Source organism: Grus americana, chromosome 1 (assembly GCF_028858705.1).
Source record: "Grus americana isolate bGruAme1 chromosome 1, bGruAme1.mat, whole genome shotgun sequence".
Classification (NCBI taxonomy): Eukaryota; Metazoa; Chordata; class Aves; order Gruiformes; family Gruidae; genus Grus; species Grus americana.
This window is the reverse complement of record NC_072852.1, coordinates 64648314-64660381: the sequence shown is the minus strand read 5'-3', so window position 1 is coordinate 64660381 and position 12068 is coordinate 64648314. Positions and strand designations below refer to the sequence as shown.

At 55.5% G+C, this 12068-nt stretch overlaps 1 protein-coding gene across 5 annotated transcripts in view; it reads left to right on the top strand.

Annotated features, from left to right (window-relative positions):
* The window catches only part of DENND2A (DENN domain containing 2A), a 61108-nt gene extending 55118 nt beyond the window's left edge, over window positions 1-5990 (top strand). For 4 of the 5 annotated variants that reach the window (XM_054833151.1, XM_054833123.1, XM_054833133.1 and 1 more), the window contains 5 exons: window positions 764-805; window positions 2143-2260; window positions 2906-3145; window positions 4268-4354; window positions 5265-5990. In XM_054833151.1, the coding sequence (XP_054689126.1) occupies window positions 764-805; window positions 2143-2260; window positions 2906-3145; window positions 4268-4354; window positions 5265-5296 (519 nt within the window). In that variant the 3' untranslated portion in view covers window positions 5297-5990. Of the gene's footprint in view, window positions 1-763; window positions 806-2142; window positions 2379-2905; window positions 3146-4267; window positions 4355-5264 lie in introns of those variants that run through there. The other variant, XR_008578005.1, reaches the window with a different exon arrangement.
* Window positions 5991-12068: the final 6078 nt, after the last annotated feature.

Here is a 12068-nt window from a genome sequence, read left to right as displayed (position 1 = left end):
TTCCAGTGGGCTTTGTCTTCTGAAAGGCTGTGCTTGAGAGTCTGCCTTTGCAGCTGGCAGTGTGAAGGTGCCACGCTCCCGTCCTCTGGCTCCTGCGAGTGTGGGGTGAGGGAGGAGGCAAACATCCCCTGGGAAGATGGAGCTCTGTGCTCTGCCTTGTCCACAGCTTGGGAAGGCGAGGGGCTGGGATCTCTCACCATGGGGCTGCTTCGAGTAGGAGATGATTTCATTAAAGTTTCTGTTGGTTACTGCATAGTGCTGTCTAAGGGCTAAGTGCAAAGTCTGCTGGGCTTGAAGTATGATTGCTACAAATTGGCCAGGATAGCTGGCCCTCTAATTAACACAGGTGCCTAATGAAAGGAATAAATAATTAAGAACCAGATTCATGGTGTACAAGGGTGAATGCAGCAAAGCTGAACGTGGTCAGAGAGGCATTTCCCTCCCTGCCCACCCAGGGGACAGCGGTGCAGTGTGCAGGGAGAAAAGATGGAGCTCTGACCCCGGTGTGACGGTGAGGAGCAGTGGGCTGGGCTTGGAGCACAGCCTCCTGCTGTCCAAGCTGTTCTGTGGTTTGCGGCGACGTTAGCAAGCCACAACAAGGGCTCCGCTCTTGGCTCGTGCTTGGGTGCCTGCTCCAGCTGCGGTGGGTGGGAGGAGCAGAAGCAGGGCCAAAGTGTTTCCTCCAGAGCAGTTACAAGTTAAGATAAACTCTGATGATGGAAATAATGACTTCCCCTTTTTATTCTTGCTCTTCTATTTTTAGGTCCTCGTCGTTGACCTTGTAAATAACCGGTTTCTGAGACAGGTGAGCAGAGCTATTTCATATCCTTCGTCTTCTGTCCTATTTTTCCACCACACCTTACCTCCATCTGTGTTTGTTGACCTGCCTGCTCCCCACATGAACTGAGGCAGGATTTGTGGCTGACACTGTTATAGGGGTTGCTGTTTGCGTACATAATACCAGAGTCCCAAACCACAGCTGTTGAGGACTGAATCATTGTGTGTTATCTCTTTCTCCATTTTTTCTTAAAGAGGGGAAATGGTGGCAGTTGAGCACTGTCAGTCCTTACGTGGCATCCTGTAAGGCCAAGGGCAGAGCTGGAAAGCCTTGGCTCATCGCTGTCTGCTGGGGAGCAGCGCGGGCTCTTCCAGCCTGTGTCTGTCAGTCCACCTCCTATTGCATACCCAGCCCTGAGTGGGGAAGGGAGCCTTGGTGATTTCTTCAAATCCTTCCTGCCCAAGGAGCTTGTGGTTCCTCACTCCAGTTCTTGCGCTGGACAGGTCACAAGTAGGAAGCCTGTATGTTGCTCTGCAGACAAGATTGCCTGCTGGATTTTACTTCCCTTTGTTGTGGAGAGGAGGAGCAGGATATTGAAGCAAAGAGGATAGATGAGCGAACATACTCCTGGCCCGGGAAGCTGGTTTTGCGCCAGAGCTCTTTGCCAGATTGCTGAGCAGTGCTGGCTGCATCAGTCTCTGCTGTGCCTCAGGTCCCACGGGCAGGACGGGACGAGTGCACCTCCTGCTGCAGGGAGTAGCGTGCGGGCGAAGGCCACTCCTTCAGTGCAATTCTCACTGGCCAGCTGCCTTAGCTGCAGGGAAATGCTTTACCTTGCACTTCTCTTTGGAGGTTTAAGCTAAATCACACCGTCTCAGCCAGGGCCAGTAGGAGCTCACACATGGTCACCGGCAGTTCCTTGGTCTATGGGAACTGGTTACACCTTCCTAACACAATCCGTGCCTGAGCGGAGCAGGGGGCTGTGCTCACCTGGCTGCATGCCAGCATTGTTCAGATGTGTCCTCTTTGTGGTGGTGCCAGTGCTCACAGACAGACGGTGGGGCCATGGGTGAAGCACTACTCAGTAGCCTCTCGGATTGAACACCTGAAATTCTTCCAGAATAGGAGACTATTTTGGACAAGACACCCCCTTTCTCTTTCCTCTCATGCTTCTTCATAGTCCTGTGCTGAGAGCTGCTGGGAATGTGCCAAGTGTATTACGAGTTCTCCCTCTTCCTTTCCTCATGGTTCATTTTCAGTGCTCCCCCTGCCGTGCTGGTGATGGGATAGGAGCTGGTGAGGAGAAGGGCAGGGGCCGGCCATGTCCTGGCCCCAGGCCCTGAGGAGGTGGCTCTGTTTTGCAGATGGAAGATGAGGACTCCATCCTGCCCCGCAAGCTGCAGGCCGCCCTAGAGCACATTTTGGAGCAGAGGAACGAGCTGGCGAGTGACAAAGAGGAGGGCCCTATCAATGGCAAGCAGGGTAAAGCACAGTGCCTTTCAGCTTAAAACCACATCTCTTCCTGTCCCTTTTCCTCCTGTCGCTTCTTAGGGGAGAACTAGGCTCGTACTGAATTTAACACCACAGAAACTGGAGGCAGGTGAGGATTTTGGTTGAACCTATGTTAAATATTCCATTGCACTGGGGACAATTCTCTTTGTGTGAAGAGAAACAGTACTTACCCCTTCCTGGGTCTGTTCATCCTCCCTTTATGGCTCCAGGGAACACGTGTACTCCTTTCTGGGGGGGGGGGGGGGGGGCGGGGTATCCCACAGGCTTCTCTCTCCTGCTGACTGTCTGAGTGATGCAGGCTCCTCTCAGGGACAGTCCACCCTCAGAGCTGCAGTCTCAGAGGTGGCCGTGCAGCTCACAGGAGACTGGGCTGAGACAGCCCAGGCAGTACGGGCATCTCCTGATTGCAGGGGAGCCAAGACAAAACTTGGTGGTTTTCAAAGTAGTAGCATCCCAGTCCTCTTCCATAGCAAGCACTTCCTAGGATGCTGTCTGTCTTGAGCAGCTTTTTCTGCTCAGCCTAGATCTTAAAAAAGCAGGGGTTTTGTGCCCTGGACTTTTTGTAGCACATCCTTACAGCACTGTCCTCACCGCTGCTTCTTTCTTTTCTCTTAGAGACCAGCCCTTTGAACGAGGTGGTGTCCGAGGCCTTTGTCCGTTTCTTTGTGGAGATCGTGGGCCATTACTCCCTCTTTCTGACCCCCACTGAGCGAGAGGAGCGGACCCTGCAGCGTGAGGCTTTCCGCAAATCCGTCTCCTCCAAGAGTCTCCGACGCTTCCTGGAGGTCTTCATGGAGACGCAGATGTTCGGGGGCTTCATTCAGGAGCGGGAGCTGCGGAAGCAGGGGGTCAGAGGTGAGGGGCTCCGCCTGGGCTCTGCAGTCATGCAAACTCCACTGTTGCTCCTACGAGAGCCAGGAGATGTTCACCAGCCGCCAGCTCCGTCCCCAGCACCGTGGCTGAAGGCTGCAGTGTCCGTGCAGGGACACCGGGAGAGAGGTGGTAGGGAAGCCCTAGCGCAGGCTGATGGTTTGTTCTGACACACCTGTGTGGCCTTCAAGGAGTCACTCGGAGATTTTTTGTCTCTGTTTCCTTATCTTCCCAAAGGGGTGTGTGGCCTCCCAGGAGTATGGTGAGACACAGTGTTTGCACAGCGCATGGGAGCTAGCTTTGGAGAACAGGGGCTGTTTGCATGATCTGGTAGTTTCTCGTCGAGGCTGGGGTTACAGGCACCCTTCACCCCTGCAGTAAGGGATATAAGCAGTATCCTCCATGTATGTGCCTCTTTGTTCCATGCTGAATTCCCATCAGGACCGTGACAGAAGGGGTACACTGCTGGAACGACATTTATCCTTGCAATCCCTCATGTCCCCTTCCCATGTCTAGAGGAAGAACTGGCTGGATTGGTTATGTCTGTTTTGGCTATTAGAAAATAGGGATGCTCATGTCCTTCCCAGAGCTGCTCCAGTTGTTTCACTCCTGTTATCCCACAGTCCCGAGGGCTCTGCTGGCAGCTGAAGTTTCTCGTCCCTGCTGCTGCTGAGTGCTGGCTTAGCAGTTTCCTCCCAAGCACTAACGAGCAGTGGGCACTTGAATAGGTGGCTGAGTAAAAGAGGTTTTACAACGTGGTAAATCCTGCGTGACGATTCCCCAGATGGTCTCACTTTCTGGACTTAGCTGTATTCGTAGCAGAATGAACAGAGGTTTTGCCTCTCCCTGTGCGAGGTACAAAAGCTTAGTCAGCCCTGAAGTGGAGGAGGAGGTGGTAGCAGGGTTTCTTTGCTGGGACCCCTACGGATGTGGACCAAAGCTCCCATCCCAGATCCAGGCTCACCTGGTGGAGGAGGTGGGGTGAGTTGTTCCTTCTCATGCGCAACAGTTTATTGGTAAGGCAGGACAGTATGCATTCAGGTGGGCATTCTTACTTATATTTATAGGGAAGCAAAATAGAAGTTGTTGACTTCTTTCTTTCTGCAGGTCTGTTTGAGGTACGGGCTCAGGAGTACCTGGAAACACTTCCCAGTGGGGAACAGAGTGGAGTCAATAGGTTCCTGAAAGGCCTAGGTAAGGAATCAGCAAAACCCTTGGCTTCTCAGGAGGCTTGGGCTTCTTGTTGCCTTCAGGTTTGGTAGCAGAGAAGCTGCCGAAGGGTGGCAGGACTCTGCTAGTGACTGCACGTGTCTTCTTGCAGAGCAGTGCTCTGAGCCTTGAGCGATCAGCACCTGGCTGTGTATCCCTGCTCTGGCACGCTGTGGGCTCTGCCCCCTGATCTGCCACTTGTCTGAAGGCTGGTGGGGAAGCAAAGTTTGGGCCGTGAGCTATGTCTGTGTCTTTCAAAGGAGACAGGCAGGTCTGAGGAGGCAAGGGAGCAACCAGTAACTCGAGGGTGGTGGAGGCAGTTCCTGATGGGGGGAGTGACACAGTCTCCATGGCCTTCAGGTTTGCCCTTAGGGATCAGTGCTGGGAATCGCCCAGGAGTATCCTAAGATTGAATCCGTTTTCCACTGTAAGTGGGGTTTGACAAGAGCTCCAGACTGAGGTTAGAAGTCCTTGATAATTCATTGGACGTCATGGCTAAGAGACTTTGATCTGTTCAGATCGCATCCCTGGCCCTCTTGTCTTTTCTTGGCCATTTAAGAGCAGCAGTGTCCATGGGGCCGGTGTGCCCTGCCTCCTTCCCACACACACTCTGGCCAGGTGGGCTTAGTAATACGTTCACTTTCCAGCACCGCTGGGCAAGTGGGGTCTGCAGGGTCCCAGTCTGCAGCATTGCTCCCAGGGGGTGGGCAGAGCTATGGCCTGCTCTGCAGGCACCTACTGGAGCTTTGCAGGGCAGGTGGCTGTGGATAAGGACCCAGGGCTGGCAGCAGGGACGATTGTCTGTATAGGCTGACTCCAGCCAGTGGTGGTGAGGAGTGACACTTGTTTTGCCTGTCACTGTGGGAAGTCCATTTTGCTTTCTCCATCTCTCCAGGTAGCAAAATGAAATTCCTCCACAAAAAGTAAGAGCGAAGCACATCCTCGTCCCACAGAAGAGAATGGCTTTACCATTTAACAGCAATAAATCAGACTATTATCAACCATTCCCATTCGGCCTCCTCCCAGGAGCCAACAGCCTTGGGCGAGCTGACCACGGCCGAGACGCACTTGCACAGACGTGTGGTGCCGCAGGAAGATTTGATGGCTGTGGGGCTACTGGGAGAGGTTTCTGGATATCTACAGTACCATGCACTGGACCAAGCACTCTCTGAACTCTGCACTAGCACGTTGCAGGCATCCCAGTGGATTGGATCTCTTAGCTAATCAATTCTTTGTGTTGTTGTATTTTTCTATTTATATTGGGGTTAGAACAATTATTAACCGATGACTCTTGCCCTGCCTCCTCTTTCCGCCTGGTGCTGCAGGAGGCCAAAGCAGGACTCCCATGGGACTGAGCAGGCAAAGCACAGGCACAGAGGAGGGGAGGAACAGAGATGCATGGAAATAGGTCTCTGCAAAGTGAGGACGGTGAGGACTGCAAGGATGATGTGGACTGACCGGGAGGAGCTTCCAAACAAGGGACAAGGGTGAGGGGGAACCACTAAACCTACTGAGGACTTGATGGGCCAGCCAGCTCCTCGGGTGGCTGTGCCAGGGGTCTTGGCACGAGGAGAGGCCTTTCCTTATGCAGTGTAATTAAAAGCGAGTGGTGTAAAAGGCATGCGGAGCCTTGGTGTTTTATGCAGGGGAGAGAGCTGTGTCTGCCCGCCAGCCTGCCTGGCGCTGAGCGTGAGCTGGAGAGGACATCTAGCAGCTGAGCCCTCGGCTTGGCCAAGCCCTCAGTTTCTGTGTGAGCTTTTGGAGCCCGGATGGCCACATTTCTTTGCCCAGCTGCTTGCTCCCCAAGGGTCAGATGGGCTCTCCTTTCCCATCTCTGGTTGGAACTGTGGTTCTTAAGGTCCTTTCCAACCCAAACCATTCTATGATTCTGTGATCTCGAGTGTTGCTGCTGGGGAGCACAATAGGAAGCAGGCAAGGGGAGTGTGCCTGCTGCTGCCTTCTGTGCTCCCGGTTGGAGAATAGGTAGGACCTGCAATTGCGCCCCTCCTGCTCGCCTCTTCTCTGTCCGAGTGGGGAGGAGAGGTGGGGAGGTGTCAAGAGAGCCACGTGGAGGTTGAGGTGGGGGTGAGGGCTCTTTTCCAGCTGATCGAAAGCTGTTTCCCTTGCACTGTTTGTGAGGGTACAGTCAAGAGCAGCTGGAGCATCCTTGGATCTCTGCTCTTCAGAGAGGAAGGCAGAGGGTGGCTCTGCTACAGCCCAAAGGGAAATCTCTTCCCCAGCTCTGGAGGGATTGCAGAGTGAGAGCTGCCTGCAGGTACCTTTGTTGTGGGCAGCTGTGCTATGCTGGCCTACGCAGGGCTGCCAGAGGTTTTGAAAGTGGTCTGGACGCCCCTGTGGTCAGTGGGCTTTCCCAGGCAAGAGGGCCTTGTTGACTAGCAGTGGGGTTCAGAGGAGCTCACCTCCCCACGGTAACAAAGGGGGAGCTGTGGGTCCGGTGATGCTCTGTGAATCTTTTGAAGCCTGCCTTTCCAAAGTTTCCTACAGTGACAGCCTCTTCCTTTGCTGTGGTTAAAGACAGAAGAAATGGGTTGTAACGGGTGGTGGCAGGAGCAAGTGGGTGGAGGGGTGAGTGGAGAGACATGGTGCTTTGCTGGCTTCCAGTGTAATGGGGCTTGTTGTGGCTGTGACATGTGCCGCTACCTGGGGACCAGATAAACAGGGCAACCTGCCCCAGGTGGCCCCACTTGAGCAGAAGAGGTTGGCCCAGATGACCTCCAGAGGTCCCTTCCCACCTCAACCCCTCTGCGATCCTGTGGTGAGCACCATAAATGCAGGACAGCAGTAGTGCCACGCTGGGCAGGGGGCAGGTAGGCAGCACCTGCAGCTCTGCGCTCCCCAACCCCTGTGCGGGGACAGTTGAAGCAGCGATAGGGGGGCTCAGAGAAGGCAGCAGCATTTATCTCCCCTCTGGGAGTCAGGCTCCTGCAGGGATGGCCAGGTGGGGGATGCAGGAGGGCTGCCCCTCGGGTGTACTGAGCAAAATTGGCACCACTTAACGCCTAGTCTGTCACAGGAGGGTGTGGTGGCCTGCCAAAGGAAACTGCGGTGGAGTTCAAGGTGAATGCAATGCTGCGTTTTGGTTCTCTTTTTAAAAGGTGTTTTTAATGGTAGCAAAATGGGGTTTTGCAAAGCTGGGACGCACCCAGACGTGCACCAGGCAGCCAGGAAGCCTGCAAAGCTTTGTGGGGTGCTAAATTAAGCTGATCTTGTGGTTCAACTCGGGCCTCCAGAAGCAAGTGCCCTACGTGGTCTTCCCGCCACCAAGCCCAGAGGCTCCACATTCCCCTTCTCAAGTGACGTTTCCAACAGCATGGGACTTCGCCTTCCTCGGCAGGAGCCGTGGTAAGGAGCTGGGAGGGTTTCCTGGGGTGCCCGATGCCGACGGGCTCCTTAGCTCAGCCTGAACTTGTGTGTGAGCGTGCCAAGGTACTGGCAGCTTTTACTGCAACATCCTACTCGCTCACATCAAAATGGGCTGTGAAACAGCCCTGTTTGTCTCATTTGGGGGCTCCAGGTGGGCTCTGCCAGCACCGGGCTCTGTGGCCACCAGCGCTTTTGTTGGCAGCTCTCAGGAAAGCGGGAATTAAACCTACGCAGTGTACAAAATCCAAGGGGGTGTTAAAAAACAGTGGCATGAGAAGTGCAGTGAAAGAAACATTTAGAGCTTGTCATTAAGGATGTAAAATGAAGCTCGGACAGGGAGCATTGGCCTCCAGCGGCAGAACAGCCTCTCCAGCTTTACGCTGAGCCGTGTTGCTCCAGGATGAGCAGGACCCCGCGCCCCTCAGGACTCTGGATGACTTGGAGGAACCCACCTGTGAAGAAAAGCCGTGAGGCCAGCTGTGCTGGGTCTGACCACGGGTCCCTGTGCTCTCCCGTGGAGACTGCCAACAGCAGGTGCCCAGGGAAGACTGTGTGAACAGAGCACGTATACTGAATACACCCTATATACTATAAACACACACACTATATACTATATATACCCAGGACATTATACTTGCCTACCGTACATCCCACAACCCAGGGTTTCCCACACCAGAGCTGGTGTCTGTGTGTTTAGTAGCCTTGCATGAGTTTCTCCTCCGTGACCGTGTGTATGTGGGTATAGACAAACTTGCTAAGGCAAGAGGCCAGCCCAGGGGCAGTACGGATTTACCAAGGGGTACTGGAGGATCGGGATGCTTGCTCTGCGCGGTTAAAAGTTAAAAGCTGCAGTCTCTGCTCCCTGCCAGTCCCTGGTTCATTAGGCAGCTCGCACATGCTGACGCAAGCAGCTCTGTGGGGCTGGGACCCCATGATGCCTGGGAGAGCTGCGCTTGCTGGCTCCCAAGCCACCAGCTAAACCCTGAGGCCTGTTCCCTTCCTTGGCTTCCCCACATGGGCTGTCGGCGTCCTGTGAGGGCTCAGGGTGCCGGACAAATCCCAGATCTAACAGATACCTACTGGCATGTCCCATTCCCCACACAGTCATTCGTTCATCATTGACGGTGGCTGGTGCTGGCAGGACAGACAGGGAGCCCTGTGCAGCCGAGTTTAGGGGATGAGACCCTGCCCTGCACAGGGTAGGTCTGATTTGGGTTTGGAGAGGTGTAGCTGAAGGGCTGTGCTTGCCGGCAGCTGCGTGTGGGGGTCCCCAGTGCCAGTGGCCGGCGGGCTTGCAACCTACCTCTCTGCCGCGAGACAGCTTTCAGGTCGCAGGTGCCGGCGGGCAGCTTGCAGGTGTAGAGCCCCAGGCAGCCACCGCAGTCAGAGGGCTTCTGGCAGGGCCGGGACTGGATGCCGTGGCAGGAGTGCTGCACGGGGAGGGAGAGAGGTGGCCGCCGTGCTGGCATCAAGCCTTGCCCAGCCCTGACTCGTGACCCCCTCCCAGTCACAGCCATGTCATCGCTCTGTGCTTACGCTGCTCAGAGCCCCGGCCCCAAGGAGGCCATGCCATATGCAGGCTCGAAGAGACACTTTCTGTGCAGGCTTGGGCTGCCTGAGAGCAGCCTCTTGGAAAGTGAGGAGGTTTCTTTTTGGGGTGTGCATGCCCACAGCCGGTCAGTCAGTCATTTTGGGGTGACATGAACTGCTCAGCCCTGGGACCGCGCTTGCCAGGGGCCGTTGGCTCCAGCATGCTCAAGCTGACAGCAGTGCAATGCCTGGGGCTGAGATGAGCTCAAAAGAGCCTCGTCATCTCCCCCAGACAGGCAGGCTGGAGAGGCTCTCATTAGAAAGCAAAGCCAAGTTGCAGAAGATGAGATGATGTGATATATTGGGATGAGCATTTGCTGGTGAATGTTTGGTTTCCGTTTAAAATGGTAAAATAATGCAGTAAAACCTGTGGTAGTGGGACAGGCTGCTCACCAGGCTATAGAGCAGCAGCTTCATGCAAGGAGCTGGAGAAGTCGGGGCCTGAGGAAGCAGTTTCAGGGGCAGCTTGTTTCTGCCAAAAGCAGTAAGTGTCCTAAGTGGCTGGTCCCCGTGGCTGAAGGGCTGCTGCCTGCGTGGCACAGGCGCATGTCCCCAGCCCAGGCATGGCAGTTTGGGGGACACACCCAGACCGGCGTTCGCTTCCTGACCTGCTCACTGCCTGCGTGCACGGTCATCGGCTCTTCTCTAAGCCTCACCAGGTACCAAGTGGGATTTGCTAAAAAGCTGCTGGGAGCTCTGGTGATGGTGCTGTGCCAAGAGGATGCTCTCCTTTCCCTGCACTGCAGCATGGTGGGGCATTTTGGGGCTGTCCTGCCTGGTTTCGGTGTCTCTGTGCTGCACAGACCTGCCAGAGCCGCTGCCAGCTCCTTGCTATAACAAGTGCCAGGGGCCAGCAACATCCCACCTGCCCTTGAAGGAACCCATGGAGTGAAGCGGAGGGAAGGGCCCATTTCTTTGGTCCCATCCTCTTCCTTAGGCGCTTGTAACACCATTGTGCATGGCCCCTCCATGCCCTGCAGACGGGTCAGCTGAAGGGGCTCACCAAGCTGCCCGGCCCAAGGGTCAGGGGTGGGGGCTGGTGCTTCCCCTCGCTCCCGGTCCCCCTGCAAACCCCCATCCTCACTGGCCCAGGGTGGGTTGTACTTACCGTGTCCCCGTTGAACTTCCCATGGCCCTTCAGGCGATGGCTCAGACCCAGGCTCCTGCTGTGGGAGGGCTGTGGCGGGAGCCTCCGGGGCTTGCCAGGGGGGTCCTGCTCACCACTGCCCAGCGGGGGCTTGGCCACAGCCTTGCTGGGGGACCTGGATCTGGGGAGGGCCTCTCCCATCACCTCCCATGCACTGGCTGGGGGGTGGCTGCCCTCCGTACCCTGCCCAGGCAGGTTGTTCCCTCGATCTCCAGGTGGCCAGGAGTCTTCTCCAGGGCTGCCAGCTCCTGGCTGTCTCTCCAGGGCACCGGCCCGGCCCCCCAGTGCCTCAGATGGTGCCAGGGCTGAGCAGAGCAGCACCACGAGGAACGCAGCGACCATCAGCACCTGGACCTTCATCCTTGGGGCTTGGCTTTGCTCAGGATCCTCCTGCCCAAACAAGGCTGTTGGAGGCAGGAGCAGAGGTGGAAGCCGCCTCTCTTCCTACCACTGGATCCAGCTGAAGTCATTTTTATAGTGCAGGGACCTACCCCAGGGGCACAGCCCTTTTCCCCCGCCCCTGCTGTGTCCCACCTCCCCGCTTGTGAGCAAAAACCCGGCTGCTTGTGTGGGCCCCCAGCCCCCTCCCTTGCTCTCCCAAGCGCCCAGCACCCTCCCACCGTGGCCACCCCATCCCTGCTTCATGACGGGTACGCGCGTGCCTGTGCACGGGCGCATGGTGTCTCTCGCTTGCGAGCACAGAGCCTTTTGGCTAAACAACACTTGCAAGCAAGGTGTTAGTAAAGGAGGGGCTGCCGGTAAATGTGCGCAGGAGAGGGAGAGGGGATGTGCATCCCACGCCAAAGCGGTGCCTCTGAAAAGGCAGCTGTACTATTTTCATTTTGGTTTCCTAAGGAGGTAGTGCTGATGTGATACAGCTTTGTCAGCTCTCCAGCCAACCCCTCATGCCTTCTCGGCTCTTCACTCAGTTTTAGTCAAATCTGATGGAAAGGTGGCAGGCTCAGAGGGAAGCAGATGCTACAAACCTGGTGAAAGTGGTTTGGGTTGAGGGAGAACACCCAATTAATGCCTCCATCCATCATGGTGAGAGCTCATTTCTTATTAAAGAGCAGAGCCCACACGGGACAGTTGTGTTTGTCCAAGCTTTGGTTGGCTTTTGTGCTGTGTTAGATACCAGTGATCCGCTCCTCAGTCAGGACTCCTTGCCAGTGGGTGACTTCTATATGACGCAAAGGATGAGTCCATGCTCCAGGCTTACTACCATCAGGTTCAAAAACCAGCCAGCACCAAGACCCAGCTCCACTGGAAATTAGTTTTAATGAGTTTCAGTGTTCAGCAAACTGTTGGCTGATTACCCATGGCGACCGCAGTTGCATCCTGAGCACATCACATGTTGGGAGAGGGGGTCAGCCTTCCTCATTGCTTCCACGGGAGATGCTCTTACTCCCTAGTACTTGACAATATTTGGCATCTCTCTTGGATGGGGAAGGGATGGCATCCTCCGCTGCATCATGGCTTCCCTGTCAGCACCTTCTTGGACAAACGGTTGCAGTCACAGTCTAGAGCATCAGAACTATCCCCTTCCCCTCAGCCCCACTTACTAGCAGGGAGCGTCAC